The 27,059-nt window shown below is 40.0% G+C and overlaps 1 protein-coding gene across 3 annotated transcripts in view; it reads left to right on the top strand.

Moving 5' to 3' along the window:
- The window catches only part of USP54 (ubiquitin specific peptidase 54), a 91,561-nt gene extending 68,544 nt beyond the window's left edge, over positions 1-23,017 (top strand). The window contains exons 11-22 of one of the 3 annotated variants that reach the window (XM_066554215.1): positions 3,234-3,365; positions 3,665-4,045; positions 5,084-5,318; positions 6,073-6,212; positions 7,194-7,367; positions 10,342-10,461; positions 11,605-11,797; positions 14,030-15,483; positions 17,835-17,953; positions 19,083-19,223; positions 20,700-20,886; positions 21,597-23,017. In XM_066554215.1, the coding sequence (XP_066410312.1) occupies positions 3,234-3,365; positions 3,665-4,045; positions 5,084-5,318; positions 6,073-6,212; positions 7,194-7,367; positions 10,342-10,461; positions 11,605-11,797; positions 14,030-15,483; positions 17,835-17,953; positions 19,083-19,223; positions 20,700-20,886; positions 21,597-22,255 (3,935 nt within the window). In that variant the 3' untranslated portion in view covers positions 22,256-23,017. Of the gene's footprint in view, positions 1-3,233; positions 3,366-3,664; positions 4,046-5,083; positions 5,319-6,072; positions 6,213-7,193; positions 7,368-10,341; positions 10,462-11,604; positions 11,798-14,029; positions 15,484-17,834; positions 17,954-19,082; positions 19,224-20,699; positions 20,887-21,596 lie in introns of those variants that run through there. The other 2 variants (XM_066554216.1, XM_066554217.1) reach the window with 2 other exon arrangements.
- The last annotated feature ends 4,042 nt before the right edge of the window (positions 23,018-27,059 follow it).

The following is a 27,059-nucleotide window of genomic DNA, read 5'->3' as shown; positions in this document are numbered from 1 at the left end:
CTATTTCTGTTTGAAAAGTTACTTTAATGTGCTGTAAATAGATTTTCTAAGAAGACCTAAGAGTAGAATCAGCAGTTGTTAGGTTGCACCAGAGTTTCAAAGCTGTCAGACTGCTTTGTCCTTTTTTGGTAAAGTTATTCCTCTTTTGTATCGTAATTGGTTCATTTGTAAAATCTATGGTACATCAAAATCTGAAAAAAATGTTTCAAGTTCATTTTATTTAGTATTCTTTCATTCTTCATCAGAGGCCTGAGTAACTGTAATACACAGGTTAAGATAGCCCAACAATCCTTCCAGTGTTTTAGCAAATACTTAATGCTGTAGGGACCAGTCATAGCCTTAGGTAGGGTGTGAGAAAGAAAAGAAAGTTGGAGCAGAAATTGAGTGATGTGGAAACAAAATGTATGTTTGTCTTTGGTGTACAAAGAAGACAACATTGAAAGAGATTGTGGTATACTTCTTAAATAGTCTGCAAAAATGGCACAGAGTTTATTGGATTAGGTTCCTGCCTGCAAAACTTGCCATGCAGAAGTTGGCAGAAAAGGAGAGTAAGGGGGATGGTCGCAAACATGTAAGCATGAAGTTCAGCATGTAACCTTTTGTTCTGTCATTTTTAGTGACTTTGTCCTTTTCTTTTTCTTTCTTCTCCTATTGATTCTTTCCTGTGTTATTCCCTTCAGCTTAGCCCAGTTCTCCACCTAAATTCAGTTGTCCTTATCTTCCCTGATTCAGCCTTAGCCATAGTCAGTCCAATCCCCTTAGCTAACCGCTTGTCTGGGCATTTCCCCTCTTTTTTTACCTACCCACTACCTTTCCAAAAAAAGTCAGTCTGCCAACTAATACAACTGCTCTGTCATCAAATGGCGATCCGTGGGGCTATAAAGAGGCCATCCACACTGACCTGTCAACTGAATCATTCTGGGCAAGAGCAGGATTCTTCATTTAATGGCCATTTACCCACTACTCCAGCCCAGAAAGTTATGGACCCTATCCCACATCATCCTCCAGGGAAGCTCCACCATTGGGTTGCATGACCTCAGGCTCCTGGGTACTTCAGAATGGGGGCAGAAGAGTGGGGCACAAGCCCTCTCTTTGTTCCTACCCACCTGTGCTGCTGAGAAAAATGTGCGTATTCTGGCTGCCCTATTCGTGCAACTGAGATCTCAGGGGGAGGGAGTAGAGGGTGTTCTGTCTTAACCCATTTGATTTAATTTCCTTCTCTAACATGCTCTTAGACACACATGCAACTCCTAAAAAACCAAACTTTTCCTTGGAATATTGCTGTTTGCTTGTGAAGCCATCCTAAGTCTAGAGGATGAGGCGTTTAAGTGATACATCCATCAAGACACAACTTTTAAGCATTGTTAGGCACTCAAAAGTCTTGGATTGTTGTTCTAGTGAATTTTAAAAAGTGAGTGTTAAGTGCTAGCTTATATATTTGGGATTTTAATTCCTATATTCATGCATTATGTTGGATTTAGTCTTTGTTTCAGAGTGTCCCAATAAAGACAACAAAGCCTGTGTCCTAAGGACTTCTGATTCTTGACATCTCCTCCATGGCAATTAAACGTCTGATGACAATGGGACAATATTTGCAGTCTTTGAAAGGAAAAGAAAATATTAATGCAAAGCTAGCAGCCTTCATTCTAAAAGACTGAGCTGGGCTTTATTCAATGCAAACCCTCAGCTACTGCTAATAGCACTAAATACTGTCAAATAGTTTCTCTCATGGTAGTTAAGGATGCTTACCAAACAATCTTTATCAGATTGGAATGTTTAACTAGAGAAGTTGTGCATGCTGAAGTGAAACATCACTCTCTTCTGTCTTGGGGGGAGACACTACAAGGATAATACTGTTCTTGGAGTTCCTGAAAGATATGTGGCAGTCCATGCTGTGAAGGGGAAAAAAATCCATCAAAGTACAGACTTATGTACCAAAGTGCTACACATCTTTTATTTTCATTGCCAACATTTCTCTTTTGCTTCCTTAATTTCTTTTCTTTTATGTAGTCTGCTTGTTTCTAAAAAATTTCACCACAAAATTACTCTTTCCTTTGCAAATGAAAAGTGAACCTTGTGTAGCTTGCTTTTTATTGTTTGGATTCCTTCCTGCTCATTTATTGTAATATCTTTGTAGCAATTGTAGTTGCAGTGAATTGGTTTTTTAACTGTTGCAGGTACAATTTTATATGTAGAATCTGCTTTTAATGTTGTTGATTTTGATGCTAATCTCTAGAGCAGGGAGAAGGCTCAGGAGGGCCAGCTATGCACTCTGGGGGCTGTTAGACCACTATTTGTTATTAGGGACTTTGATTCCCTATCATCCTATGAGGGGTAAAAGTTTGTGATATAAAGGCTAGAAAAAAGTCTTTGTAGCTTATCATAAATTCCCTTCTTATCCTGCATGTCTGCTTGGGACTACTCACGTGAGTAAAGCCATGCGTGTGTTTGTGCTTGCAGGTTTAGGACTGTGACTGTGTGAGAACCATAGAATTGAGCAAAGGCAATACAGAAAACCTGTGATGTCAAATAGTCTTAATTCCCATTTGATATGAGGAAATGGGGAGTAAATTGTGTTGAAGAGAAAATACTGGCGTTCAGACACATAAGCTCTAGTAAGGGAGTGTTGTGTGTCAGCTGATCCATGTTCATAGTTTGTGGGTGTGCTCTTAGCTTGTGGCACTTGTGAATTGGCTGGCTTGGCCCTTGAGAGCCAAGTGAGGCTTCTTCACTGTAGACTAGGCTAACTCAGATTACTTGGTGTTTGCTACAGGCAAAGAGATGAATAGTTAGTGCAGAGCAGCTGGTGATGTGCAGTCATTTATTATTAGGTGGTAACTTGTTCATGTGTTTGAGTCTTTATTCAACAGAGTAATGTCTGGCAAGCTGTCCACAGGAGTTTCATGTTCATGGTCATTAAAACTGACAGCAAGAAAGTGGTGTCCTTAGACTGTTCGAAGACAAAGCAGAGTCAACATTTTCCTTGGCACTTGGATAAGCTGTCATTAACCAGAGTCGTTGGAGGGGTTGTATTGTTCTTTTATGACCTTAAAAATGGAACATCCTCTCCAAGACAAACCAAAAACTTAGAGATACAAAAAACTTACCTAAACTTGCCACTTAGTGTTGAAGTGTCTGCAGTTCCTAAGGAGCAAGAGTCCTGCTGCTCTTAGCACAGTGAACACTTGATCTGAAGGCTCTTGTCATCTCTGCTGTGTTCTTCCTCCTTCCAGGCCACCTGACTGACAGTGAGTGCAATCAGAGGCATGTTTCAAAGAAGGGCTCGCTGGCAGACCGCAAGAGGAGTTCTAGCCGGTCTAGGCGGAAAGGAGATGAGGCTCAGTCATCAGGATACCACAGTGAAGGCAAGAGATGTTACTTTATTTTAAATATCAGTATCTTTCTGAATCTTTTTAATGTTCTCAGTGTGTATGTGCATTTCCCTCATTGTTTCTTCCATCTTTGTCGTTATTTAGTCCTCTCTTTGCTTTTTGATATTTAGGTCTGTTTTGGTTGGATGTTTGTTTAGGGAGTGTCGGATTTTATATTATAATTTTGTTGTTTTGGATTGTACTTCTCAAAGTCTGCATGAAGATGCTGCAAGTAGGGCTGCTAGTTTAATTGAAGTTATTTTTGTGGCTTTTGCTGTCTCTACAAACTGCAGGGGAAACCTTGAAGGAGAAACAAGCCCCCAGAACTGCCCCCAAACCATCCAGCAGCACCAGCAGGCTGAGGGAATTTAAAGAGACAGTGAGCAATATGATCCACAGCAGACCACAGCAGATTTCCCAAACCATCCAGAATTCCCCTCGCGGAGGGAATACCGTGGATCAGGCAGAAACACGACCCTCAAAAAGCCTTTCTGCACACACCCGCGACTGGGAAGTGGAGAGTACCAGTAGTGAGTCTAAGTCCAGTTCATCTAGCAGGTACCGGCCAACGTGGAGACCCAAAAGAGAGTCTCTGAATATAGACAGCATCTTCAGTAAAGACAAGAGGAAACATTGTGGCTACACTCAGCTTAGCCCTTTCTCTGAAGAAGCAGGTAAGAGTTTGAGAAGATTTACTTCAGAATGTGTGGGAAGTGAAATTTTGAGCATGGAATTCAGGTCAGTGGTGAGTCATGTCTGTGAAGACTGAATCCTGTGTGGGTATTCATATTGCATGTGTGGTAGTTCTGTTTGATTTCTGTGTCCTGCGTTTCCTGTCTAAGGGAAAATTAAGGGAAACTATACCATCTACCCTGCTTGAATGGACACAAGCTATATTACTGAGTGTCCCAAGTCTGTCCTTTGGAGCAAGCTTTTGTATTGCTCTGGTTTTTCCTCTGGCTCATCGTGGTATTTTTACTTGATGGCTCAGAGTATGGTGCAGAAAGTACCTTGTGTATCAGTGCAGAGGTCTTGTTGTGAAGATAAGAGCGTGGAAGCCAGTGATGATTTATCTGGAAAGATTTTACAGCTATGCAGCTTGTACATGGAGACTTTGCTGGTTTTGACAATTGAAACAAATTGGGAAGCATAAAGAGATATGTAAAGGGAAGGCGAAGGGGAAGAGAACACACCTCCAGGGAAGGAATGGACACAAACAAGAATTAAGTGGAAAGACTGTGAAATGTATAAGGCAGAATTTAAAAAAAAACCAACAAGTTTTCCTGTTCTCTGTATAAGCCACAACAAATCATAAATAGCAAAATAAACAGTGTAAAAAATGAGAGCATCTGAAATAGATATGACAGAGTATTGGAAATGCAATTGGATATATTGTAAAATTATCTTGTACAAATAAAAATTATTTTGGGGAAGAAAGGATTTTCATTCCAGACATAATTTTTACCTCAGGGGGAATATGGTAAGTTATACTGAAGAAAGACTCAAAGATAAATTTGTGAACAAGTTATTGCTTAAAATTGCTAGGAAAGCTGTAAAAGTATTGTGTTTTTTCTTGCTTAATATTGCAGGTTTTATGCAAAATTAAGGATGGTGCTTGTGATTTAAACATATTTGAGAAGCTGACATGTATGGATGTTTTGCTGGTATTGAAGCTTATGTCTTTTACCAACCTGTGTTGTTTATCTTGACAGGTAAAGAACTTACTGAGAATGAGGTGAAGGAGCATGCTGTTCACGAAACAAGGTCAAGCCAGTCAAATGTCAGATACAAGCGTGGTGTGCTGGGCCGGGGCACCCAGCACCATGTGGTGGATCAACATCCTCACCTAATACAGAGGATGGAGTCTGGCTATGAAAGCAGTGAGCGCAACAGCAACAGCCCAGTTAGTCTGGACATGCCCTTGTCTGAAAGTTCAAGCACCCACAGGTACATTTCAACAGAATTCATGTTTGGAATGATTGAAGTCTTGATTTTTTTTGTAGTTACATAATGGTGTAGAACATCTTGCAAAACAGTGGTCCTAGTTTTACATATAGCTGTATTGGAACAGGGGAGAAATAGTAGGGAAATGGGAGCCTGTACTTCTCAGTATATTGATAACTTCCCGCTGGTAAGCAGAGAAAAAAACGGGGCTTGAGTGAGCGGGAAATACGGTCTAAAGTGATGCATCTGAAATAGTTGTGCCTTTAGTCTATGATTTAAAAGCTTGTACTTTGAGTAACTCATAGTTCTTTTTGTTTGCATTAGACCATTGATTCCTAGATACCTTGTACAAAATCAGAAAGCAGTAGCCTTGTATAGAAATCTTTGTTTTCTGACATACTTGTAATATTTGTATGTAAAAATAGCACTATGTGTTTCTTTCCTTGACTTAGGAAGCTTTAGGTAATCACAAATTGGCACTGTTTATGGCCAATAAACAATAGGTAAGAATCTCTTCTGAACAACTCCTGGACCACAGTTTAATAAGAAATGCATCATCTTATGGAGGAGAATAGAATTACTGTCCTCCTTGTTAACGTTCTCTTCCGCTGTTTCTTCCAAGATTTTCTTATGGTAGACTTCTTTAAAAATTAGATTAAAATGCAAGTATATGTTTGTGTGGATACAAAAAAGGTAGATGCAATTTCTCCTGGAGAAATTAGTCAAATGGTAAACTATAATTACTCTCTTCTTGGAGGGATGTTCATATGAAGAGAGGAGGTGCCTTTGTTCCTGCATGGCGCAACATCCCAAAGTCTCACAGTAGCAGCATCTTGGAAGTGGAGTCAGCTTCATCAATTGGGAGCTGGACAAACAGCCCACACACCATGGGAAATGGTAAGGTACACTTTGTAGGGGTGGTTATGCAAGGTAAAATGTATCGAGTTGTTCTTTGCTTTCTGGATGTTTATGATGACAGGGAAATTATAAGGAAAGGGAGAAGCAACTTTGAAGAACATAAGTTTTATAAGAAATAATTATAAGATTTACCAAAGGGCATTGCAAAAAACCTGTTGGAATATTCCTTTGATCATGTTGCTCTGGCATGTCTTTTTGTGTATTGACTTAAATGATAAAATAAAACTATTTTTTCCTATTCTTTCATATAACTCAATATTCTGCCATCAAAAAGACCTTCCCAAGCATAGCTCATAACTTAGTAAAGTTCTGAAAACCAGCTTGTAATTCTATACAAAATTCAAAACTGTTAGAACTGTGAATCTTTTACAAGCTGTTTGGGCTGAGGCTAAGCTTTTCTGCTTATGTATCATTCTAAGCAAATACTTTTTTCCAGAGAGAGAAGGGAAAGGCAGCAGGGGAGACACTTTCTGAATACCAGTAATAGTTGGAGTGAGAATGAGAACTGATGGATTTCTGTTGTGTAGGATATTGAGGTGCTTTATTTTCCTCCCATTTTCATCCACTTCATGCAGTTAGATGAAAAACATCTCATTGGTATCCATTTAACTTCCACGAGCTAGTGATCTGGCTAATTTGACATAGCTTTATTTACAAGTTATAAACACCGCAAGAAGCCTCAAGATTTCATCATCAGCTTAGGGTTATTTCTTCCAATGGTTCTTTCTGTTCTATATGCTGTTTGTGTGAGTCAGTGAATCCATGGGCTGTGCTGCAGGGGAGCTTGAAGCACTGCTGTATTTTTATAAATAAAACTTAACAAAATTTATGTTCTGCAATTCTGTGGTCTCAGACTCTTATTACCTAATATTAATTTTATTCTCCAGTAATATTGCCTTGTCTTTTAAGGGATACTTTAAGAGATGTAGCTATCAAAAATGTTACTTGTTTGTTTTGAAGGTGGAGACATCTTTGTTCCTTTAAAGAGTGAGCTGGATGAATTGCAAGAAGAGGTGGCAAGGAGAGCACATGAGCAAGAGCTACGCAGAAAAAGAGAAAAGGAAATGGAGGCAGCAATGGGCTTTAATCCCCGTCCCAGCAGGTTTATGGATCTAGATGAACTGCAGAATCAGGGTAACCTTTGAATGCAGTATATTTTGCAAGATGGTAGTGCTGAAGTTTTTTGAACCTTTGAATGTAATTTCCTGATTTATTTGTGTGTGTGCATGTCTCTCGCCACATCCACCTCCCATTACAGATATGTGCCTTCAGGAAGTGAAATACGGTCCATTTCAAACCTGTAGAGAGTAAAAAAACTGTTTAGTATTTTGACCAAATTTCTTCTTAAATGAAAAAGCAAAATAATGTAGAGATATTCTTAGTATATGTGCATTTTTCCAATTTTTTAGTGATACATGCTGTTGATAGTATTGATACCTTGATTTAGCTGTAAGCCTTTAACCAGCATCTTGGAATGAGAGGGCTGTTTTTACCTTTCAGGCACCTCAGCTTCATCTGCAGCAGAGGTGGTTAATATAAACCATCATTCTGTTTCCGCTTGATTTTAGTACCTTTGCAGCCCTGAGCAATTCTGCTTGTTCTGCCCTTGTGCTGTGCAGTGTTTCTCCCTGCCTGGCTGTGGACCCACGGCACAGGTGTTGGGACAAGTACTCTGGCTGGATCTAATTGAAAATCTGAGCAGGGTTTAGTTGCCTATCTTTTCTAGGGAAAAAGAATTTTTAAAAAATTAAAAACCAAATACGAAGTTCGATTGTCTTTTCCATGACTCCTCATTTTTCTGGGAGGAGATGGCAGCAAAACAGGTTTAATTGGAAGGATGCAGCTGGAACAGAGGGAACATGACAGGATTCACGTGTAATACTTTGTTTTAGCCCTGAATCTCCATCAGCCAGTAAGAGGATTCAGGAGAAAGGTGGGATAAAGTGCACTGACCCAGTCAAGAGTGAACCTTGAAACCTGCTGGAACACTTAACTGGGGGTTGTTGGAGGGTGAGCAAGGCCAAGAAGAGTGAACACCTGGGCTCTGGTTTAACTAATGTATATATGATCAGGGCAGTCCTGCTGTGGTATACTGTGCTGCCAGCCCTCCTGGCATCCCCATGCTGCTTTCTTCAACCTGATGTAGAAGGGAGTTGAGGTTGCTGGTTTGCTGCTCAAGGAGAGGAAGAAGAGGGCCAGCCCACAGCAGTGCCAGTTTTGGACACAATCCCAACTGTGCTTTGCAACCTACAGCCATGCCAGCTGCTCAGCAGGCAGAATGACACTGTGCCAGTGACAGCTGAACAATATGATCTCCATGAGAATGTCTGACTGGGAATGTGTGTATAATTTTTACTGACCATCAGTTATACTTTACAGTCCTACTATGGCCTGCTGGTAACCAGGTCAAAAATTCTGATGTACCAGAGTAGATAAATATATTTTTCTATTAGTATAGTGTTTACTTTTGTAACATAAATGCCAGTAGTTTAAAAACTGAAAAGTAAACCTCTGTTGCTGAGCATGTTGTCTTCTCTGCTTCTCCTGCATGAAAGAAAACAGCATATTCTCCAGTACTTTACCCCTCTTCTTGATCTATTCTATTAGTTGATGGAAGCAAAAATTACTTAGCTTTTCTTTGTTGAAAAGAAAGTAAACTAGACTAATGCTTAATCCAAAAAGAATTTAGTAGAATGTTTGAGGAGTCCAGATGCATTGACTTGAGATCTAGGGAAGCCTTTGTTTATTCCTTTTCAGTCTTTCCCCACCCCAGTCAGAGATATAATAGCTTAACAGGCTGCTGGACTGCCTGGAAGGCTTGCTTGTATGCAGAACTCCAGAACGCTTGTGACTCATTTTCCCCTCAAGTAAACTGCTAAATTCATGCAATGAAAGCTAACTTTAGTATTCTGCCCTTGATTACAAGCCTCAGTTGCCTTGATTTTGAAACTGAAGGTGCTGTGCTGCTTGATTAACTTACTGCTCTAACAATTCTCACTTCTTTCTCCAGTACTAGCTTTTAATGCAGATTCTTTGGGGTTTATGGTAAAAGAGTTTGTATTTACATCTGTGCACAGCGATGTTAGGGAGCAGGTCAGGCCATAGCATGTGTTATGCATATTGAGAGAATGTGATTTATTGTTGGCTGATCAAGGTACTCACATTCTCTGCCACAATGACAGAGATGTTCCATTAAAAAAGACCCACCCCTGAACAGAGTAAAAGTCAAGTTTTATTTTCTATTTTCCCTGCCTCATTTGAATGTTTACATTTTAGTGTATAATTTGCATAATGCCTAATAGGTGACACAAAATAGTTTGGGCATTTCTTCCTCTCAGAAATGGATGTTATGATGCCAGGACACAGTTTCTTTTTGTGTCCAAAATTATTTATCCTTCTCCAGCACTGTTTTCCAAATTGTTGCAAAAGGAATTCTTGACAGTTGTCCCCTTCTTCTCAGCTTCCACCACCTTGTTTTTCAAGTTGCAAGACCTGTTGGGTTTTTATATTCTGACTTACAGCAGTTAAGTGTATGCACTAAACTCATTTATGGAAGTATTTCATGCAAGCATTTATGTTCACACTCAACTCCTGAATTTTCTTCCCCAGACATGTTGGTTGTTTCAGTTTGTTTCCATTTTGATGAAGAAGAGGCAGATGGATTTTGTCAGGAAAATTAACATACAATGAAAAAACCCTAATCTGCTGTATTTCTTTTACTGATACATTTTGGTTTAGATTTGGTTCTAAATTTAGTTTAATTCCTACTTGACAGAAGTCATTTGAACTGACTCTCTTCTATGTCTGTACCATCTTTTATACTGACTTAAAGTGTTGAAAATAGCAGAATAAGCCAGTACAACTCTCTCAACTAAAGAAAATTTGAGGGAAAAAATCCCTTCCATGTTGTTTTACTGTATGGATGTCAAGCATATCAGGGTGCTCAAGATGTATTTCTGCTTAGGGAGGGTTAGGTGGTGCAGTCTGGAATATGCACAGCGTCTGCAAGAATCCGTGTGTGGAAGGATTTGGTGATCACAAATGGGATGAGGGTAAGTGAGGGTTCTGCAATAATGAAACCAAAATGAAGGGTGCTGCCCATTTGCAGGGAGGAGTGATGGCTTTGAGAAGTCGATGCAGGAGGCAGACTCAATCTTTGAAGAGTCGCTGAATCAGGAGCAGAAGGGGGATTGTGCTGCAGCTTTGGCTCTCTGTAACGAAGCTATATGTAAGTAACCGTAACCGCCTGAGCTACTGCGCTTTGACTGTTACTAATACAGAATAGAGGCTGAAACGCCGCATCACAGTAAGTGGTCAGGTTGTGCTAGGGGGTTCAGCTGCTCTTTAGGAACATGCAGGTGGAGAGAATTTTTCATTTTTATAAGCATTTCCATTTGGGGGTTTTAGTCCTATTCCTCTTCATCTCTGTTTTTTTCATGTTTACATTCATTTTGTTGTTCTCTCCAGTGTTAAGGCAGTAAGAGCACTGGGGTGCTGATGTGCCCTTTTTGGTGCTGTTATGTTTCAGCAAGCACCTGGTAGGTGGTTCCCCTTCCCACTCAGTCCTCACAATTTTTCTCCATTGTCAGGCCGAATTGCAAAGGCCATTAAGCTCCCCTGTTTTTCATGGAGGGTGTAGCATAGGAAGAAAATGGTAGCCCACTCTAGAGTCTTCTGGATTAGCAGAAGTGAACTATGCTGTACTTTAACTTTCATGAAGAAAAAAGCATTAGGACATTGAAGTGCTTAAATGCATTGTGACCTTTGAGAATGTGTGCTATGTGATTTCATTTTATTTTTGGTGTTTTTCCATTATGACTGGCTGGCTGTCTCACCCCATGCTCCCCTCTGTCTGTGTAGAATGGCTGCAGACAGGGTGAGTAGCTCCTGTGCTGTTTTCATTTAGAAATTGGCTTTTATGGACTGCAGAATAAAGGGTGCAGCATACAGCTGTAGTGACAGCTCTATTAGCTTTCTTTCCAGCAAGGAATCTCAAATCCCAGCTGGGTATTCCTGCGCACAAAGGGAGTCCCGCACAAAGGTACAGAGGATGCAGGAGAAGAGTACATGACAGAATGAAGCATCATTGTAGTAGAGCTGGAAAGAGCCTGTGTGAAGGGATGAGAAATTGGGCTAAAACAACGATATTTTTATTTTATTTTGGTTTAGTTTCAATTAATGTGTTTGTACACCTGGCTAAGCTGAATGTGCATTAATGGAAACAGTAGCATCCTTGTGAATTTTTTTGTGGCAGTATTTGCATGGTCCATGTTTTTTGTTCCTGCTGCATATTTTTTCTTTTTTTTTTTTCTTTTTCAATTTTATTCCTTTTTTCTGTTTGTTTTCTGCTATGTTTTCTTTTGCATTTTAGCTAAACTAAGACTTGCCATGCATGATGCCAGCGCTAGCACTCACAGCAGAGCCCTAGTCGATAAGAAGCTGCAAATCAGTATCCGAAAAGCCCGGAGCCTCCAGGATCGCATGCAGCACCAACAGCCACCGCAGCCGCTGCCTCCGCCAGCCTGCCACCCACCACAGGGCGGCACCATGGCCCAGTCTACAAGGTAGTGCCAGTACCTCGCCTGGGCACCACCCGGGCTGCATCTGTGAGCAGTGCAGTCTGGAAAGAAATAGCAAACTATTGTCTATTCCCTGGATAGTCCAAGTCCTACTGTGTTACACCTATTCTTCTCTTCTCTAGGTTCAATCCTATTGTAAAACAGTCAACTACCCCATTTCCCCCCCCCCCACCACCCTTTCTCCCAGTCTTTATAGAACAGTCCAATGTGCATGTGTTCAGAATGTGATCTGTGACACAGAATTGTAGCAGTCAGTGCCTGGCAGCATTGATGTCTCATGCACCAAGCGAAAAAATACAATAGACAATAATCTGGCTAAAAGAAGTGGGGGTACGTTAGGATAAAATGTGACTGTTTATAATCAGGAGCAGTTTCAGGACTCAGTCAGTAAAAGACTGTACTGCAGTCAAAATTTTGCTATAGCTGCTTTTATGTTGGGAATATTAGCCAGTATGTTTAGTGCTCTGTAGTTTGAAAACTGTCAAGTACACTGATCTTTTCTTTCTAGTCCACTTCTCTCGTGGTGCACTGGTACAACTCTTGAATCCAGATCCTGATCCTGTCACCTTGACTACTCCATCATTCTTCATTTTCTTTCTGTGCTTCTCAGCATCCTGTAGCCTGGCTTACCAGCCCTCCTCAGTGTCTCTTCATGATTCTTTCTTCCATACTGACTTTAACTACAGCATAATTAACTCTCTGCTATAACTGATCCTTTCTTCCTACTGTCTTTAGCATGCAGCTTAATCCTTCTTTCTTCCCATGCCATTCCCTCCTAGCACTAGACCATCCCTATCCAATTTCTAGGCTATTTCTTGAACTGTTACTTTTTTCCCCTCTCCCCTTCCTAACATGTTGTATTACCAGAAGCTTAGGTAAAATCTCAGATGAGAATCATTTTTCTGTTCCTTTCTGTAAAATGTCGGGTACAGCTATATCCAAACCCAGTTAATTTGCACACCTGCCAGGCTATAGTTCATAACATTCTTTTCTTTTTCTGCAGTACCTGAATTACATGTAATGAAAGCTGATCCTGTTGTCAATCAGGAGTCAATTATATTCTCTCTTACAGGAGAAATGCAGAGCTCAAATTAGGCATTTGGCAGATTCTAAGAAAATGAAAAGCACTTTCTTAACTAGTTTTGCTAATGCTAAACTCACTCACGGCTGCTCTGTGAAATGAGCGTTACTTTTGCAAAATGTTATATCCAATTGAATGTTAATATTTCAGTCAAGGAAAAAGAAACCCTGTTCATAGCTGGAGTTCTGTACTCCAGCTTTGATTTAAATAACATTGTAGACAGTACAAAGTTTGCAATTCCTCACAAATAATATTCTGTTGCTACATGCATCAACTAGGTCTTCATGATAACTTTCATTCCATGCATCTCAAGGAGGAAACAAAGCAGTAATTTTACAGTTGCCTTAAGTTTTCTGCTGGAGCTGATGTAGCCTATCATTTTCTCATAGGCTGTGGACGTACTACTGTTTGTTCTGTCTGTATATTAAAATGCTAACTAAATGCAGAAAAATGCCACTCAAGAATATAACTGTCTTGCTTTGGTACTTGAAAGAATTGACATTATTTTCTAGAAGTATGCTTAGGGTACAAATTATTGCAGAGTAATAGTTATGCATTTAACTTGAACTTTATTTAATGTTTTAGATCAATATCTCAAAGAATTAGACTATAAGAATGATATGAGAAAAATTCCAACCTGTTCTTCCATTTGTCAAGTCATTCTTCATGAAGAATGAGAGAGGGAATCTTACAGAAATACTGTCAGTTCATGTTCAGATCACAAACATTCCCAAAGTATTTTAAAAGATATCTAAGATGTTACTGTTGAAAACAGTTATTTAATGTTATTTTATATAAATGCTATTCCTACTCTTCTTACAGTTATCCCTTCTCACATACTCAGTGTACTGGTTGAAATGCCTCTGGTGCTGTGCAAGAATACTTCATGTAAAGCCTAACTGTAGCAAAATACTCTTAAAAACATGAAATTGATTCAGTTAGACTGTTAAAGTAGGAAAACAAAGTTAGAAGCAAAGGACTAACACAAATGTGTCTAGTGAATTAATGCAAAGTCTTCATCAGAATACAGTGAGGAGAGTGTGTTGAGCTGTATGTCAGCTAGTGCAGGGTCTGTACCCTGGAGATAAACGTAAGCAATGACTGCTGCTAATCATTTACTCTTCTGTGTGTTTTAGTGAACAGACTGGCCCGCTCCAAGTACTGCTGAGCCAGGAGGTACCACTGGAACCCAACAAAGAAGTGGAATTTGGGTCCAGTTCTTTCTTCCACCCACCTGCTTCCTGCCATGAATTGCACTCATCATTATATCCAGAGTCTTCCTCCTTGCCCCCTTCTGAAAGCAATCCATCCAACAGGATCTCTCCAAACATCCAGTCTGCTTCTGCTGATTTTCATGACCAAGTCCCCTCTTTTCCTTATAGGCAAGGGTTGGCAGAGAGGTCTGCAAGAACTGAGAATGAAGCCCACAAGAGTGGGGAATTTGCTGACACGACAGCCACAGGGCTAAAAGACTATAGGGATTGCTGCAGTAGCAGCACGTTAGAGGAGGTTCATAACGTAATGCCTGTTCTCACACCTCAGTACCAATCCAAGGCTAACACAGTAAACTCTGGGTCTTTGCCTACACTGTTTTCCTGTCCACATCCACCACAAGCAGCATCTCCTGAAAAGGACAGCCAGCACAGTCCTTGTTCCAAACTTGCCAGCTCTCCAGTGCGGCCCAGCATTGATCTTTTAGGGGCCTATCATGCAATGACCCCTGCAACTTCATCCCCTACACAGCAGTGCTCCTCGGATCCTTTGCAGAAAAATAAGTACTACACAGCAAACAGCCAGGAGATTTTATTTCCCTCACAGGGTGAATATGGCACAGCAGACGGTTCTAAATCTGAGGCATTTAGTACAAAGGGACACGTTCGCTCCTTGGCAGAGCAGTTTCAGAAAATGCATGCAGTCTCCCAGAGAAAAGGTACTCGTGAAAAAGACTGGATTACTGCAGTGTGTCAGGATGAGAAGTCTCCAAAGTTAACACAAAAATCTTTCATCAGCCATTCATCTTCCGGTTACAGACAGCTAATCCATCAAAACCAAGAAAATAAAACCCAGTCTTCTGAAAAGTTACACTCAACTGTGGATATTAGGGACGGGGTAGTTTCTTTGAAGGGTTTTAGTGCCCAACATGTTGCTTCTGGGAGTTTTTGTTCTCACAGTGAAGAACTGTGTAGAAGAGGTGGACAGAATATGGCAGACCCTGTACCCTACGTGGAAAGGCACTGTCATGATGGAGGAATGAAAGAGGTGGATGATGGAGCTGCTAGTAGCATGGTTGCCTCTATGCCTGTGGACCGTTGGGTGAATAATGTTTCTAGGTGTTACAGTTCTCAGAAGGCTAATAAGAATACTGAATGGCTTCCTGTACCTGGGAGGAGTCCACTCCTTTCTGATCAGAGAGCAGTTGGAGATGACTTGAGCAGGATCCCAGTACACCTGCATCCACAGTGGAATCAAGACACAGAACAGGAGCTCTCAGAACTGGAATCCCTCTATCAGACTAGTCTGCAGGCATCTCAGGCCACTAGGCCTTTCTTGGGAAGACAGGACAGTGCTAGGTATCCATTTGATCAATCAGGTAAGAATGCTGCAGTTGTTTTTCTTGGTTGACCTGCCTGTGTACTCCAGTGTAGGTGAAGATGCGTTTTCCAGTAGATTTAGTTAAACGGGTATTAATTCGTGCACAGATGCAGAAAAATTCAGGTTGTAGACTCTGGAAACTTTCCAGCTAACTAGAGAAAGCAATGTCATAGCACTGCCTGGGGTGACTGCAGAGTAGCTGTTGATCATGGCAAACATCTGTTAAGAGTAACATAGAAATAATTGATCCTGTTTTCAAGTAGAGAGCCAGCTGCTTATGTCAGGCTAATGAATTTTGCTGTTTGAAAGTCCTGCACCCCCTCTGGAATTTATTAAACTGTTTCTATCCCTGATGCTAATGTTCTCCACATTGGTGAATTTTAACTGATTGTATTGTAATTGAGAATTTGGTCTCTATCTGGTTGAGGGAAAACTTTTAAAAGTTTATCAAGATCTGAGAGTTGAACCTGTGTTTTGCTAAGGACTGCCTGCTTTAAATTCTGAAAAGTTACTTGTGAAAACAGCACTGAGGGTACATGAGGATCCATGAGACCTTGTGGATTAGTAGATGATGAAAGAAAACGAACAGATTCCACCAGTGAGGACATCCAGCTGTTGCTGGAGACATTCAATTAGAGTCTGATGACAGCAATCTGGTTCCACTTAAACTGATCTAATCTCCTGCCTGAGACAGGGCAACCTTGTTTCTCTGCTTCACAAGTGAAGCAAATTTCTTTATAATCTGTGTCATAGCATTAAAGCTATGAATTTTCTGGTTAAATACAAGGCAGCCTGAAATTGGATGGGTACCAAGGTGACACAGATATAGCTGTACACATATGATGTATATTGCAATGGATACATGCACAGGACAGGTTCTCCCCTGCCCTACAGCCATGGCAGTGGAGCCCCCATCATTCCTGACAATGTCAGACCTGGCTGTGACCAGAGTGAGTACTGCAGTAAAGTCTTGAGCAGATTTTTGTTGAACAGCTTGAGTTTTCTCTGGAACTCTTGTGTCTTGCAGTCTGCTCATAGACCACTTAAGACATCAAAATGTGGCCATTTACCATTTGTTGTCCTGTTGGTTTACTTTCAGAGTTAGGCAGGATCTGACTTCACAACTTTGCAGATACTGTCATGCATGGGCTTGAATCAGAAGGTCTTATAAATTCCTACTTAGCTGACTGATTTTGGAAGTTCTTTCTGGAAATCTACCAGCATAAAGTCCAGTTGCTTTAGTGGTAGCTGGAGTTTCAGAGTTCTGCTGTCATCAAATGACCCATTTCTTATGCTGACTTTTCTTGCCTATTTTCCCACCACATATTTGATATGAGATAGGGACATTCTTCTAAAGTGAAGTTTGAATTTGAGATCATCTGGTTTGCTGTAACTTTCAGTTGTTTTTTCCTAAGTTCTGCAAATTCTGTGTAAAACTGAAAAGTTTGAACCAGTGCATCTACTGTGATGAACTGGATGAAAATCACCTGATTTATTTTTTTTTAGACCTAGTCCTAGGTCTAGGACTGCTCTTTCTTTCTCTTAACTTGGATTACATATTCATTTTCAAATGCTGTTGAAACTTTGACCCATATCCACTGGTTTTGTTAGACCTTTGCATTCAGAATCTTGGTGAAATGTCTGTTTCATTAGAGGGGCTTTACAGCACAGTTAAAGCCAAGCCAAATGCAACCACCTCAAGGCAGAAAAGGTGTTGTTATCAGCATATCACCTTTCTTTCTTTTGAGAGGAACTAACTCCCTGTGGCCAGTTTAAATTAGGCCATTGATCTGTCTATTCCATGAGGAATTTTAGGATTGTAAGTGGTTGATGGGGATTGCACTGAAGTGAATTGTAGCAATCCTAGTTAAAAATAACACCTTTAAGTATTTAACCAGCGCAGAAAATGGCTGAGAAATGGTAGCATTGAATGGGAAGGAGCAGGTGAATATGTGGGGAAGGAACCTGAGGCTGACTTTTTTATCCCAAATAACTTAAGGTAACTTCCTTCTGGTAGCTGATCTTCTGTCTTTTTGGGCCCTTTAAACAATCTCACCTCTGTATCAGGCAAGTGTTGATGTGCAGTTAAATTATTTAAATCTTAAATAGTTCAGTTAACTGCTCCCCTGAAGCCTGCAGGAGGGCCAGGGAAGTAGGCATAGTATCCTGATAGGCTGTCTCCCCTTGAAATGTTGGGTGTTAGCTGATGTATTCATGTTCCAAGGATCTGTGACTTCTTGTTCTGTGTGTATAGTCCCTCTGTCTTTGCTGGAGTCAGACCTAAGGTAGTCAGAAATGTGCTGTAACATGCAATCAGGTGTTGAATTTAATCAGTGTTTTCCTTCCCAGTGTCTGTGAGCCCGGGTGTGAGGAAGCTGCCTGCTACAGCTGGCATGGGGCTGTCGAAAACCCCAACGGCGGAGATCGAGCGCAGTCTGTGTGGATCCAGTGTCTCTTCTGTCTCCAAGGTGATATTTTGGTACTTAAAATGTACTAGAGGGGGAAGGGCTCTCCCTGTGCAAGAAAGAATTTACAGTGGGATAAGTGACGTACATTATGAAAAAGATACTGGGGTCATTTTTATTAATGTTAGAAAGAATTTTAAGTGCAGTCTAGCTCAGGATTAACTAGCTAAAATATGAGTGATTCATGCTGCATGCACTGCATGCAGTCAGATGATCTAAATTCTGGCTTGGAGGAAGACACTCCTGAAAACATTAAGATCTAGTCTCTTTCAACTTGGTGGCATGAATTCCCTTGCATCACAGCTGATGATAACTGCTTCTTAATTTTACCACTTGCAGGGGCACAGGCTCTTTTTTTTTTTTCACTGTGTCACTACATATTTTTAAAGTGGGTGATAATTTGGTATTTGCTACAGTTGGTAGTTAGTCACCTCAGAGTGGGAGAACATTCTTTCTCATTTTTTCCTGGGAAGAAACTGTTAAAATAACTGGCAGTTACATATCACTGTCTGTATATGAAGACATGGAAGTATTTTCAAGGGGAAATGACATTTCCTGTAATATCTCTGTACTTGTTTAAGGGAGCCCAAAGTCTGTTCCTTTATAGAACAAAAGAAAGGAAGGATGGAATAAACATTTCCCTTGCTAGCACAAGATTAACAAGTTTCCAGCATTCATCAAATAATCCTAGATTTTTTTTTTTTTTTGTTATGAGAAGACTGTAGTATTTTATCGTAAGATGACTGTCAGCTGCAGCCATGATTATCTCTCCAGGGGCAATGATGCTTGTAGCAGCAGTCAGTCCTTTAGGTAGATTCATCCCACTAAAGAATTTTGTCCTGGATTTAGGTACTTATAAAAGAATGTATCTCATTTAGACAAATCAATCTGTGTATATTTACTAAGGTAAGAAATACTATAAGGAATAATACTTTTAATCAGCAGATCCAAACAGACCCATTTATCTCAAGTTTTCCAAGTAGTACCCAGGTGAAGGATTTTAGGAAAGAAGAGGTCATTAAATATCATTGAAATATGCTCCATTAGATTTCTATTCATCTGTTGCCCCTAATTATTGTACAAAATTGATGTTATTAAAAACCTTGTCTGAAATGTGGGATATTGTCTGCAGGTCACATTTACCAGAGAACATAGCAGGGAACCAGAAGAGGAGGAAATCTACAGTGCAGAGAATTTCCGTCGCATTGCTCGCAGTCTCAGCGGGACAGTTATCTCTAACAGAGAAGAGACCTTGGTCTCTTCTCACAGTTTTGTAAGTAGAATGATGTGCAGCTTTCCAAAGAGCTATCATCTCTGTGTAGGGTTGGTGTTTTCTATGTCTTCATTTAGTAGTTAACAAACAAGACAGAAGACAGCTCAATAATAAGCCATGATAAAAGCCTGTCTTTTTTGTTCTGTCTTTGGAAGAAGAATGAACTTTTATATAAGTAGCAAAGCTGTCTTTTTTAGGTATCATTGCAGAGTGGTGACTGCTGCAGCTGATAGGCATGTCAGCTAACATTACTTGTCAGTATGCAGAAACAGCCAGTATAAATATTTTTTTCAGTTGACTTAAAGTATTTTTAAGAAAGCTTCTGATACACCTATAATTTTCAAAAAAACCCACCAGTACCAATAGGAACGTTTCTGCTCTCTTTTCAGTTTATTAAGCAAATAGCATTTTTAGAAAGTAAAAGTCAACATTAAAGGGGAGGCAATTCAAGACTTGGTGCAGACAGTTACATACAGAAAATAACTAAATGTAAGGGGATTGATCTTTCCTTTGTCCTTTCTGTTAAGTAGTCTTAGATGCAATTTTAAAGTGTCAGAAAAACAGTAACAGAGTGTTTAGCAACACAGCTAGATATAATGTCAGGTTTTGGCTTTGACTGAATTTTTTGCAAACTCTGCTCAAACTTTTATTTGAAACCAACTACGTAACAGGTATAGAAGAGTCTCAGTTACGAAATCAGTTAGGTTGCTCCAATTGCACCTCTCTGCTGTGTACCATAAATTAAGTATATGTCAAACTTTGAAGAGTTTGCTTCTCAGCATGCTTTAGTTAAGGGCTCTGACATACCTGGAAGTGCTGGCAGAAGCAATTACAAACCTCTAGCTGTTCAAGATTTGCCCTTTCTGCTAAGGTTTCTATCCCCACAACATAAGTGGCCAGTAGAATGGTTGTCTGTTTCAAGTAAGTCACTGCACTTAAGTCTGTGATGGTTTGTTGTTGTGCCATTCAGCCATCCCTGCTTTTTGGGGTGGGTATCTCCTAATAGAGGCAAATGGTACAGCACAGGTAAATATTTCAGCTGTGACAGGTAAATCTGTTCACAGTCTGGAATCAGAGCTTTCAATAAAGCCTGGTAGATAATAGAAAAGAAGAATCAGCAATGCTGTATTTGATGGCTTGTGTAGCATGCCATTTCCAATGCTGACTGGCCTGACATTGTTTGGTGTATTCAGTTTGTCAGCCAAACCCCCAGGAGTGGTTTGTGTTCGTTTTGATTTTTTCTTTTTGTTACAATTCCAGTCTAATGATCCTATGTAGCCCACCACTTCAGTAAGAGCCTTACTGGATTGATGCAATTTTTGTCTGTCCGTCTTTTTCACATACAGATGCATGTTTTTGTTCCAGTGACTCATCCCTTTCTTCCTTGGATCAACACCACCTTTGCTTGTTTCAACCCAACTCTGTGTTTACTCATCATTTTATGTTCTGTTCTTCTCCTTTCTCATTTTACAAAAGGAAGCACCAAATACGAGGAAAATGCCAGTGGACACCAGCCACCGTTCTTCCAGCTCCACTTCCCTTCCTTTCCCCCATGATCCTCCTGTATTTCCCTTTGATCCCCAGCACAACCCAAACCAGGTGCAGCACCCACCCCATGATGTACTGATGCCCAGCATGGTGGGCAAGGCACGTAAACTGTCAGGTAATAATCACAGGACTTTTCATCCTTCTTGGTGATCAGAAATATTGCTGAAGTACAGCTCCTCAGTTCTTGTCCTTCATAATGGAGTTTCACTATCTGCCTGAATTCCTCCAGAAATCTGGAAGGACAAATCACGTTTCTTCTTCTCTGTCCTTCAGAATTTTTCTGTGGTTCTGTGCTAACTGTGCATAACCAAAGCCAATAACCTTTATGGAAACATTATGATGGCTATATACAAAGTCATATCAATATTTTTATGAGTTATTTTCTTTAATGTTAAAGTATTAGTAAAACCCACCACCTTGTTTCCATGTGTAAGAGTACTTCCACAAATTACTCATTCCCACGAATCCCATATGTACCAGTAGAAATAACTACTTCCTGCATGAGAATTATTTTCCTGTGACATCATCAAAACCAGTTTGATCTGCCAGCCTTGGAATACTTTGTTGGGCTCCTTGATGAAACAAGGGGCTAGTAAAGAAATCTGTGACAGCAGCTGCAGTAGGATAAGGAGAGGAAATGCAGTGAGGAAAATGAATAGTGGAAAAGGTACAGCTAGCTTTTATTCAGAATTGCATGTCAGCCAGTAACTGGATGTACTAGTGATTTCATTGTTCTTCTGTCACCTGCTGGCCACAGCTGATAGTTCAGAGATGATGAAACAAAAATTATAACTAAGCAAACCTTTTTTTAAAAATTTATTTCAGGAGATCAGAAGAACATCATCCAGAAGCTTCTGGTTGTGCCTGACAGGGGTGAAGCTTTCCAAGGTGAAGACTACCCAGGTGTGGCACTGAGCTATGGGAGTCTCCCTTGTGTACCCAAAGGCACCCTCTCCCAAGGGCAAAAGCCTCTTGTTAATTTGCATTTAGGAGGTGGAGCATCGAGAGTCTCTGGCCGTTTGCTGAACACAAATTATCCTGCTGCACAAACAGCCACGTTACCAGATAAGCGAACAATGCTCTGGGGGAAACATGCTGGCCAGCCAGGCAAGAGTTTCCAAGAGGGCTTCCTCCAGCAGCCTTCACAACATCACATGCATGAATCTCATGCCATGGGTTGCAGAGTACCAGCCAGCACAGACTACAGCACTTTAAGAATACCACGTGAGCCTTCTTGGGATCCCGGTGCTTCTCAAGGTTGCCCTGTGCCCCCCTCTTGTGTTAAGGCCCCGGGCCCAAGGAGAGTGGACATGCCTCCAGAAGAAGACTGGCGAGAGAACAGCTACACCTCTCAGCCTGGCAGAAGGCGAATGCTGCCAGTGCATGTGAGGGATGGGACTTTTGCTTCTGCTTCTGAAACACACAGAAATATGCTGGCTCGAGCAGCAGCAGCTACTGGCACCATGCAAAATAATGGCTGGTGAGATCCCATTCACTCCATGTGCCCCAGTACACCACTCTGTGGACTATGGTTGTTGCCAGAGTGTGGATTGCCTGGAGACAGGAAAGTCTTTCAAACACTATCTCTGCCAGTTTTGTCTTAAAATGTAGCTATACAGTATGTGGAAACTAATTGCACTGTATTTCGTTTCTGACACTACTGAACTGCTGTCTGGATGGGGAATCTTAACTATTTTAGTCCTGGCCTCTCCTAGCAAACAAGTGCTATAGGAATGGTAATTTGCTTACGGGTAAGTTCAGAAGTGTGCACACATTTTGAAGGAAGATGACAACTAACAAAAGGACATTTTTAAGAACTCTTTTTCATGAAATGTAGCTTTGGTAAATTCTTCACAAAAAGAAACCAATCCTTTTGTTTTCTTCTCCTTCCTCTCTCCTGTTCCTTCCTAGGGAAAAAAAAAAACAAAAACTGATCCACCTTCCAGGTTCCAGTAAATCTGCACTTGGCAGGTGGTAGTTAGTAAAGCAAGCACAGTTTTCAGTGTTCTGAGATCTCATACAGAGATCACAGCAGAGGAAGTGACAGGGAGACATTGTTCACAGTAAATCCCAATTTTCTCCACTTCTTTAAAGCAAACTAATGATGCTTCAAACAGAAAAGACTGTTAATGCTGCACGCTTAACAACACCGATGTAAACACAGAATAAGTTTAACTATTTTAGTGTCAAGCATACTTGCTTTTGTAAGTATTTTTCAAATAAATCTATGAAAATAGTTCTATTTACATGTCTGTGTTTGAGCTTTCTTTTCAGTTTAGCTTTACTTTTCAGTTGGCTGGAAACGTCTAATTTTCTTACATGTGAACAAACGTAATTAAGTTGTTTATTCTAGTTCATTATCAAGGTTTATGTAATAAAGACTTAGATTGGAGGACATGCCTAATTTTGACTCAGGACTTCATGTGTTTCATTACTACTCAGCACTTAAGTTTCTCCTCATGATGGACAATAATTAAGCATCCTTCAAAAAGTATTTTGAGACTGACTACTTGTTTTAAGGAAAACTACTACATTTAAGCAGGATGGTAGTGTATGCAGATCTACAGAAAAATCATAGAAATTATTGGTGTGGAGAGAAGTGTCATTTTAATCATGCTTGTCCTCCTGCTCCTGCAGATGATTTCAGGTGTGATGGTTGTGAGGTGTTCAGGCGGGGGGGGGGGGTTCTGTTCCATGCTTATCCTGTTCCATGGTTCTGTTCTATGCTTGTCCTGGTACATGGTTCTGTTGGGAACAGGGCTGGAGCTGTGGCGATGCCACTGCTGCTGGAAGGGCTGCCCTGCCCTGCCCCATTGCTGCCCTGTGAATGACAGGATAATCTAAGAAAACAAGCTGCCAAAGTAAAGTGCAAAGTCATCACTTCAAGAATTAATATAAAGTATGAAACTTCTGCAACTGAAGACAATGTGCATGCTTTAGCTTTCTTATGTCGTTGTGACCAGGAAAGAATGGAAGTATACTTACATAAAGCTCTGCAGAATAATTCTGAGTTGATGAAATTTATTAAAATAATCAGGAGTAACCAAGTGGGTTTTTTAAGAGAACTGTTGTGTTTATTCCGTTACAGTTCTAGCTACCAAGTTTCAAAACTGTTTTTATATGTTCTTTGTATATCAGTTGCTTTGTATGAAGTTAACCAGAGGCCTGAAAAGGAAAAACTGGGTCCATACCAAGCAGTATATTAGTCCATCTGAAGAGAAACAAACTGAAGTACTTTCAACAATATATTTAACATGGGAGGAAATGTGAGGCTAGAAAAATACTGTTGCTTCAGCTTGTGTCTGCAAATTTTAGTAAGGTCAGTATTTACATATTTACTTTGTAATTCTTTTGACTAACTTGTCTTTTTAGTGATATTTATACCATACAAAAATCAATTATGTAGTAGTTTAATAGCTTGTTGAAGTTCACTGTTGCCTATAGGCAGGATGAGGAGGGGGTTCCCACAGGAATTCAGCAGCTATTGAGAATTCTTAAGAGTTAACAGTTTGTAAGCTTTGATGCATTATAACCTTTTCTTTGTCCCTAGCTGAAGAGTATGTTAGTGGATGGAATTAAATGAAATGACTGCCATACACACTTGAATTCACCTTTTTAAAATAAGTGAATGCCAGTTCTTCTAAATATAAAATTCTTACTCCCTGTATTTCTATGATCATTCATTCTGTTTGTAATATGCATTTAGACCTTGTGCAGGGAGCAAAAGAAGGCAATAATAAAATGAAGAGTAACTTGCTGTCCTAGCAGTAGCGAAATTATGTAAGTATGATCCTTCTGTGTTTGGAAAAGGAACTACCTAGCACAGTTCCTTCTCTCAAAGGCAACCAAGTTTGTACCTGCTGTTTGTGGAAGTCATATTTAGACCTGCTGAGCAGCACATGTGCTCAAATGGAGCGTGCAGCACTTGGGAGTTAACCAGAATATGCTCTGCTTTAGAGAAGAGAAATGCCCATTTCTTTTTAACAAAGGCTACTGCACCCACATTAAGATGGAGGAATTTGGGAAGAGGGAAGGAACTGTTTACTGATAATTTCCCCTGATTGTTAACATTGCTGGAATGGACTTACCAGTGATGGTTGGGTAGGACATAGAAAGTACAGGCAGGATTTCAGAATACTGGAATTCACGAAGGGTTTGGATCTAATGTTATGTAGGGAGAGAGGGGTAGGGCAGAGCTTTAGGGAGAAGAGAAGGAGGAAAGCAAAAGAAATGGTGGATTGGAATAGGAAGGAACAGATGGATAGGTGAAAAAGGCAGAATGAAAGGAAATGTGTGCATATCTTCGCTCAGATGTGTCTCTTTTTAAGGAACACTCAGTAATCAGTCTAAATTTTCCTTCCTTCTTTCAGTGGATAGATTCCTGTACAGAGATGGTCCTCAGCAGCAGTGGGGTGCTGAAGCTTTTGAGAAAGGAAGATTGACTGATGGAGAGAGTAGGCAATGTTCTTTGTAGCAGTCTTTGGTTATGTTACTGCTGTGGTAAATGAAACTGTGCAGAAGCACTTAGGTACTGCTGCTATATGTATAAATAGACATTGGACAAACAGTGTAGGACAAGTCCGTGTTTGCGAGCTTGGACAAAGATAAAAACGTGCTTGGGATTTACAAACACCTCACTGAAGTTAGATGTGTTCTGGAGTCTCCAGCCACTGTGCTGTCTCTTGTTCAGTGCTGTGGCTGGTAAAAAACAAAAGTATATTTTCATCCATCTGTGCTTGCTGCCTCTAGCATTTTATCACTTCATAGCCCGGAATCTTTTCAAGGCTACTTATATATCTGTACAGCTTTTTAAAGGCTAATTCTTCACCATTGCTATTGCAGATGGAATTACCTTTAAAGTTTCAGAAAATGTTTTAGAAAAAGCATGTTAGATCCATTATTTTGTAATTCTCTTGCTATCTGCATTATTCTTCTAGTTCATTGAATAATTTTTTTATCCTTTAAAACCAAAGCAATGTAGCTTGGAAAGGTATTTTAGATTGCTTTTTCATTAATGGAAAAATGCTAAGAGCAGCTGTGGAGTCACTTGAGAGCGCTGATATTTTCACTAGCATGTTTGTGGAAGCAGATACAAGTGAAAGAGTTCTGCTGAAGAAACAAACTTCCTTATTGGCATCAATAGAATTGTTTTAATATTAATTCTGGAGTGAGTAAACACTGAATATTCTCATGAATAAGAAGGTCAAGTGTCTGTTTGTAAACTAACTTACATTAGGTTTGTTGAAAGAGGATTATCTTAAGTTTTGGCTGGCTCGGTCCCAGATGATTCACCAGTTAATCATAGGCTTGAGAAGTTTTATGTGTGTATATATCACTAATCAAAATAATTTAAAATAGGACCACATGAGAAAAGTGAATATAATAAGCTGTACTTCAATAATAACTGTAAGAATCATTTAATATTGCTAAATTTTAAGTTCTTCACTACTCAGGCAAAATTATTTTGATGGCAGTTTAGGGTTAGCTATCCTTCCAGGGTTTTACTCACAATTTATACCAGTTAATAATTATGTGACTGTCAATTGAGGGAGCTCCAAGCATAGATGCTTGGAGCTACCTAAATAGACAGTAACTAATCCTATTAACTGGTCCTAAATTAGCTGAAGTCACCCTGGAAGCATGAGCAACGTTAACAGACAGTACCTGTGAAGTTCCAGCTGACTTTGTTTAAGATCTAAAATATGTTAATCAAATGGAAGTTAATCTTAAATTACTGTTAACTCAGCTACAAATTTTCAGAAATCAAGATATGTATTTAAAAGTACATTTAAGAAGAAATAACCAGTTGTTCATGGTGGTATGTATTAATTGTTCCTAACAGGATGAAATAATGCATGCGTTCCCTTTTTTTTGAAATTCAGTTGGTTTCTTCAGATAGATAAAAAAAACTCAGTTGACATTAAACAACCATTTCAGTGCTGTGGACTGGTTTTGGATAACTGTCCTTAGAGGCGTAAAAGAAGCTATTTAATGTAGCAGATGAATCAAGCCAGGTTTTTGACACCATACTCTTCTGAAGAGAGAGAAGAAGGTATGTGTGTGGGAGTCTTGATCGATCATTAAGCTGCTGATTTGAAAACAGGGTTGTAATTCATGGGAAGAGCACAGTGGTACAGATGAGAAAATAAAATTGTAATGACTTCTCATGGAATGACCTCTCATGGTGGGTTGGGGGGAAGCCCACATCTCTCCAGTAGTTTCAGAATTGTCTATTAGCTTAGGAATTTACGGGGACAGAATACATAGTAGAAGAGCTTTAAAATGTTT

The sequence above is a fragment of the Molothrus aeneus genome, chromosome 8 (genome assembly GCF_037042795.1).
Source record: "Molothrus aeneus isolate 106 chromosome 8, BPBGC_Maene_1.0, whole genome shotgun sequence".
NCBI classification, from domain to species: domain Eukaryota; kingdom Metazoa; phylum Chordata; class Aves; order Passeriformes; family Icteridae; genus Molothrus; species Molothrus aeneus.
This window is presented reverse-complemented; position numbering and strand designations above follow the sequence as displayed.